Raw genomic sequence first — 7500 nt, forward strand, 5'->3', positions numbered from 1 at the left:
AGGTTATAACCTGGATTTGAAGAGTTTCGTACCAAAATGACTTAAACACCATTTTTTTAAAATGTTTGCATTTTATTATCGGAAGAGATTGCTCAGATGTCCTTGTGTGAATTGTTGCCATTCAAATTTTGAGAACATACTTTTTAAACCTACTGTATGGGTCATTCTACGATTCGGCTGCGCTTTTAAGTCCATGGATTTTATTTGCCAATTCCACTAACTATTAACTGCATCCAATGATGTTTTGGACATTAGCACACATTTATCTTTCATATAATACAGAAAGCTAAGACATGGCATTATTTCCCTTAGCAAGAATGAATATTTAATACTGGTTTTGGGCCTTTTCATGCCGTCCTGTTTTCCAAATGTCAGAATCAGTCTTCATATTAGCATGTAAAGAAGCTTGTCATATCACAATATGACAAAACTGTCAGAAAGACCATTGTGCTTGCCATTACACATGAAATTTGCCATTTTGTGTGTGTCCACAAAAACTATGTTAACCGTGTCACGGTCTGAAACCCCCTCGATAAACCAGTAATGGTTTGGTCTTAGGCCATACGAATAACATCACGTGATGTCATAACCTCTTTGGCAGGATATGGGAAGACTTTTTGGTAAGTTTTGAGCTCCATCCTTCCATAATTTAATGCATTCTTTTTCATGTTCTCATAGCGGGAAAATTGCCTGTCAACTGTGTTATCAACATATTCATAAGAATCTGAATTAGAAATCACATGTAGAAAAACACAGATAAAGCATACAAATGCATGAATTGATTAAGGTGCTGTGGTGGAACTTCTGAGGTCCTCAGTTAGCACAACACCATAAAAATGGCTGAAATGTCAAGCCGTGTTACCGTCAATGGTGTTACGCATCAGCTATGACAGTTGAGGAGGAGTATGTTTTTGCCAATTTATCTCCATATTGACAGACAAACAAACAAAATAATTTGTTTTCCAGGGAGATGGGTTTGTCTGCTCTGTTTTTTCTCCAAAAAAGTGACCGTAACACAGTTGAGTAACACGGTTGACTGTTTTGAAAGTGTTTTTGTGCTATTGATCCCTTATGTGTTGGGAAAATACTATGAACAGACACTAGGGATTATCTCTGGACTCTGGAGAGGGAAGTCTTGTGTAAGGAGGGTGACTAAATTCAAATCAGACGTTACAGGGATTTATAATGAAAAATGTGTCAGTCTGTATCACAGTGAATCATAAAATCCTACTTATGAAGCTCAACAATCACATTTTCTATATCACCTCTATAGTTGCACAGATTAATGACAACATTATTGGTAAGGGACATAAGCACTTTCAAACGTATGTTGTTTCAACTCTGTAGTATTTTTATTAGAGATGCACCGGATCCTGATTTTTGGGATCCTGCCGGATACCGGATCCACTGCTTAAGATCCTGCCGGATCCGGAACCGGATACCAGATCCTACAAAAGGGTTGAAACATATAGTCTACTCGCACACGTGTGCCCTTTATATTACGTTGGCTCAAACTATTTTTTAGACTCATTGGCTTATTGCCACACTGCCTGCAACGGCCGCTTCCAAAGGGCTTTCACTCCATGCAGTGATTGGGGTTGTGAAAGACTGACAGAAAAGCCTAGGCTACAGATGCACCAGACCCTGATTTTTAGGTAACATGCCGGATACCGGATCCACTGCTTAAGATCCTGCCGGATCCGGATCCTGTGAAAAACCCTATTATCCTGCCGGATCCGGAACCGGTTGACCTGTTGACAAAATAAGCAAGCAAATGTTCGCTTTTTCAAATGATTTAAAGGTACACTGTGCAGGAAATGGTCAAAAAGGGTACTGCAACTATGCTGCTCATTGAAACTGGGCTGCCTATTGCCAAATTTGATCTTTAACGGCAGATTATAGTCAAGCAACAGCACCCGTTGGTTCTGGTCGCTAACCACTGTTGATGTTATAGATCTGCACACGAGGTCTCATGTCATTAGCCACATTTGGCTACATAGCTACAAGGCTACAGTACAGTAGTCAGACTACAGGCATTGTGCCGCGAGTGCTAAACTGATGTATTGTTTGTTTGTTACTTACTAATTCAGTTATTGTAGCTTCATTTATTTACACACAGTAGAAAGAAAGCGTTCGTATTTCACAGAATATTGACAGTTTGGCTCTCGTAAACTACCGGAGAACTGTGCTGCCACGAGAACATGGAAGTAGCGAGACAGCCAATCACAGCGCCTTTTCTCTGCGACCTTCGCAACCGTCTGACGTGTAGTCAGGATTTTTCTTGAGGCGCGCGACGACGGTTGCAGAGCCTCTGCGCGGGGGGCGTGGTCGTGCACAGACGGTTGCACAGGCTCTGCAACCGTCAGTGCCAATAAGTATAAATTGGCCTTTACATGAATGTTTACTAAGTAATAAAGAAACATTTCCTAGTATGGTCCAAGTAGAGTCATTTTTGCAGCTAATAATGGCTATTTTTTGAAATTCAAAATGGCGGACCATGGAAAAGATCCCCCTTTTCATGTATGAGAATTGCAATTTTTCCAGTCATAATGAATACTTAGAATTTGATGGTGGTGGTAAGTATTAATGAAAAAGGTAACATTAGTGAATGGGCAGCATGAATTCTGTAAATAAACAACTAAAAATCTCACACAGTGTCCCTTTAAGATTAAGCTTGGCAATTTGTTTGTTTGGAAACTTAATTATATACACTATGGAAACATCTAGGTCATTTATTTGAAAAAAATATTGATAATTGACATTTTGCGTTTGCCAAAAACACACTGGAAATGTAAAATGACCCCTATATAAAATGTATTTTGCTATGCAAACAATGTAGTGCGCGATACAAAAAAAAAACAATTTCCCAAAATGTTCCGAAATGGATATAAGTCATTTTGCAACGAAGCTCTTCATTTCCACCTTAGGCCAGGGATGGCATTTTAACACCCTGACTGCTCTGGAGAGTGGATACATTTAGCCATCTCTCAAGACGGAAGTTGTGCTGTGGTGGTGCTCATTTGGAGGCCTAACCTGTAGACTTCTCTGTCTGGCCAACCTGTAGGTCCTCTGGCACCTGGACATCTTCCGAAGGAGCTTCCGACAGCTGACCACCCACAAGTGCATGGAGGACTCCTGCATCTTCTGCGCTCTTAAGGTGAGTGAGAGAGAGATACCTTGTGCTCACTTTTTGCTGAGAGACTTGACAGTGACAGCCTGTTAATGGCCTCATTCCACATAGTGGAGCTTTCTCTGGACACGTGTGTGTGTGTGTGTGTGTGTGTGTGTTTGTGTGTGTGTGTGTGTGTGTGTGTGTGTGTGTGTGTTTGTGTGTGTGTACAGGGTCACTGACAGCTTTGGCTGGGCCCGGGACTCATCTTAAAATGTTAAGTCATCTTAAAAGGCCCCCCCACTCAATATATGCTTTGTAATGAGGACCCAATTCTAGGCCCCTTCTATCCCTGGGTCCGGGACAATGCACCCCTTTATACCCCCTGTCGACTTCCCTGTGTGCGTGTGCGTCCGTGTGTGCATGCGTTAATGTTGGTATTGCAAAGACTTTGTGTGTGTCAGCCAAACACCAGCAGTGGCCAGAGCTGATGGTGCAAAAGGTGCACTGCAGTATGTCAAGCAGCTTGTGCACAGTCTGACCTTTCCATTGGGTTATGGGATCATAGGCAATCACTATTATGTGGTAATTACATGAATTATTTATCATTAACGGCACTGCTAGGATGAGTTATTGTGTTTTCTTTCATTTGTGTACTACATATGAGAAATACTCAGCTGAAATAACTGTAAAATGAATCTTGAATATGGGACATTACTGTGGGACGCCTTAGTGGCGCGGTTGTGCTTTTCCTATCCCGTCTATGCAAATGTGTGGCTGTGATTTTTTTTTTTTTACTGAGCCTCTGGGTGTGGATAAAATATGTCACTCATAAAACCTGAGGAGATTTATCACCACCTTCCTCAGTCGTCATGATTCAATCTAACCACAATCAGTTAGATTGTAATTCCTTGATATATTGCCGCTCATATATATTGGAATTCCAATAAATTGGCTCGGCTTGCTTGAAAGACAGGCAACCTTTGGATATGAAGTGGTTCGGAATGTGAAGTGAACTGTTTTATTTTGTAATCAAATGTAATAGAGCTTAAGGACAGGACAATGAGATCTGTGAAAACAATCAAATTATGGGAGTTGTTTTTCCCTTACTGTAGCTACTGCACGTTACAGAACTGGATGTGACGTATACTGTAAGTGTGTGTGTGTCTGTGTGTGTGTGTGTGGGTGGGTGTGGGTGTGAGTTGTTGTTAATTGTGGTGTGTTGATTGTCTGTCTGGTCTGATGTAGTGCATGCTGTGTGGTGCTGAGGCAGCAAACACGGGGGTTGTAGTGGCCGTGGTGTTGGAGAGGTCAGAGGGTCATTGGTGGCCTGACCCGCCCGCACCGCACCGCACAGCACCGCACCGGACCGGCCATGATATACCATACAGTACAGCACAGTGCAGCACGAACATGTGTCAGTCAGAATGCAAACGTACGCACATGCTCACACACACACACACACACACACACACACACACACACACACACACACACACACACACACACACACACACACACACACACACACACACACACACACACACACACACACACACACACACCTTAATATCTTTGTGGGGCCCTACCATTGACTTCCATTCATATTAGCCCTAACAATAGCTAAAGAAGGCTAAACTGTGTCCAAACCAAAACAAACCCTAACCTGTCAGCGAGGAAATGTTTTTTTTACACGTTTACGTTTACCAGTAACAACAAAAGTACCCCAGCAAAAGTCCAGGGTCCAGGATTTGGGCCCCACATGGAGAGAAGGCCCCACCTCGTTGGTGTGCTCTAATAGCAGTGGCCTCACGAAGGTAGATTGGTGCAGTACACTTCTCCCCACACACACACACACACACACACTGGTCTGCTCAGTAAAAAGGCTTGTTCTGTCAGACCTTGTTGTCTTTCATCAGTGTTTTGAACTTCTCTCCTTGGCTCCAGGCACCTCATCTAGTGTGTCTACATCAAGAGCACAGTGATGCTCCTCTGCATCCTGAGGAGCAGATCTCTCCTTGTGCGCTTGCTGCATGCATGTACAGTAGGGAAGTGCTGTGGCCATGGAGGAGGTTGGGAACACACACTCAGACACACATACGCACGCACGCACGCACCCACATGCACAAACACACTCACAGACGCGCACGCACGCATTTCCTGCTGTACATACCAACACTACTGCATGTAGGGGAGCATTGAGGCCATGTAGGAGGACAGATGTTTGGGAGGGGATGGGAGTGCAGTCACCCATCTCTCCCCCCCCCCACCCACACACACACACACACATACGCGTGCGCGCACACACACACACACACACACATACATACGCACACGTGCGCCCGCACACACAAGCACACACGCCCGCACAAGCACACACGGGGCCACATGCTGTTCTCAGTGGGTTCGGCTTGGACGGGTGCTCAATCAGCTGCTGCTGCTATCCGTCCCCTGTTTACTGCCCGACAGGAGAGTGAAAAATGTAGCCAGCGCTCTTAGGATCTGTCGGGTTTTTTTCCACCACCACCCTGAACACTAAGGTTAAAAGATGTTACTGTATAAACGGCCTATATCCTCAAAAAGTTTCAGCGATCTTTCCAAAAAGTGATTAATGTTCATAATTGATGTACTAGTGTGGTGCTATAATCCCTGTGTATTCTGGATGGGAAAAAGGGAGGGGACGAGTACAAGTATACTGCAGTGTTTCCTCTGTGTGTGGTTTTTTTTTTTGGAGCAGTGGGGGCTACCACTGCAAAATGTGCGTATAGCGGAAACCCTGGGAAGATGAGGTGAGGTGAGGTGTTCTGGGTGCTGTGGTGTAGAGGCTGGGTGCTTTCCAAGTGCCTGAAGGATAGCAGGATAGCAGGGGAGAGATGTACAGTACAGCAGAGATGAGCAGTGGTGTACTGTAGTCAGGCCCGCTGCACCAGTGCACCACCACCACAGCACAATACTGTACCATGTAGGGATGCAAACAATTAATCGATTAATCGACTTTAATCGATCAATGCATTAATCGATTAAAAAACATTAATCGCAATTAATCGACAATTCAACTGACAAGAGACCCAGGTGAAATGGGCACGTGAAGAGTGTGTGTGAAGAGGGGTATGAAGAGTGGGGATATTTAAATCAACTTTGGATTAAAGAATTTAAATCGAATTAATTTAAATGTGGTATTTTATCTAAATTTTTAATAAAAAATTTTAGATTTAGTAGTTTTTTTTTCGAGAAACATTGAGATTTCGGGGGGAAAACGCAGCTTATCAATTAATCGTAAGTTGATCGATAAGGCTATCAACTAATGATTAATGAATTCATCGATAATTTGCATCCCTAGTACCATGTGACGGTTATGAAACCAGCCTCACGCCAAAATGTTAGCATTAGCATCGCGTGGTACCAATTTAATGTTTTATGATTTATGAAATCATCAATTTAACAATTCATGACTGCGTGAATCACATATCATGATCAGCCTCATAAAATCGTCACAGGTTGAAGGCAAATTGTGGTTCTTTTGGCTGGTTTACCTCACTGACTCACTGACTACCACACTGTACAAACACAGATAATAGATAATTCTGTAAAAACAAACAAATCATTTAATCTATTTTATCCTGGAGCGACATATACAGGTACGCTGCTGCATGCAGGCTCTTGAGATTTGAGATTTTTAAAATTAACAATGTGGGTACGTTACATCTGAATGAATGCAACATTAGGGTCCTAGCTTTTAAATGCAACTTATTTTATGATTTTATGGGCTTCGGAGGCTTTAATATGCAGAGAGCACCTTTTCCCAAAAAGGGCTTAGGACAAAATGGGTTAATCCATACAATAGTGGCAATATCTGTGGTTGCACCATCCTGACGTCTGCTACTACAAAAATGTTATTGATGCCACTAACGTACAACAGCATTAATGTACTGCATTCCCTGTTATTGTCAATGTACTGTATTTAAAATTGTAGTAATGTGGAGGGTGGTAAGATCAAAGCATTTATTTATGCCAGTCATCTATGTTTGCCTTGAATTAAAAAAAAGCTTTTGCCATTTTAAGGGCCTAATGTTACACTATTACCAAAAGTATTCACTCACCTGCCTTGACGCACATACGTATGAACTTAACTGCCATCCCATTTGGCCAAGCGAAGCAAACTTCGCCATTCATTCCTATGAGGGTGGTGAAGGCAAGTGAGCAGGGGCGAATCGAAGCGAAATTATTCAACCAAGTTTAATTCTATGCTAATGAGGAATCAAGAACATGACTGTTTCATCCATTTGATTCGCCGCAACGACCTGATGATGGTTGAGCTGTCAGCAGTGGAACACTGAATTTCGCCCCTCTTCGCCTCGTTCCTTTCACCTGCTATGTGTCCCTAGCGTTAC

The 7500-nt window shown here is 42.8% G+C and overlaps 1 protein-coding gene across 1 annotated transcript in view; it reads left to right on the plus strand.

Moving 5' to 3' along the window:
- Nucleotides 1–7500, plus strand: part of usp54b (ubiquitin specific peptidase 54b) — a 99593-nt gene that overhangs the window by 26393 nt on the left and 65700 nt on the right. The window contains exon 2 of the mRNA XM_063218123.1: nt 3065–3157. Coding sequence (XP_063074193.1) covers nt 3065–3157 — 93 coding nt within the window. The remainder of the gene's footprint in view (nt 1–3064; nt 3158–7500) is intronic.

The sequence above is a fragment of the Engraulis encrasicolus genome, chromosome 15, assembly GCF_034702125.1.
Source record: "Engraulis encrasicolus isolate BLACKSEA-1 chromosome 15, IST_EnEncr_1.0, whole genome shotgun sequence".
Taxonomy (NCBI): Eukaryota; Metazoa; Chordata; class Actinopteri; order Clupeiformes; family Engraulidae; genus Engraulis; species Engraulis encrasicolus.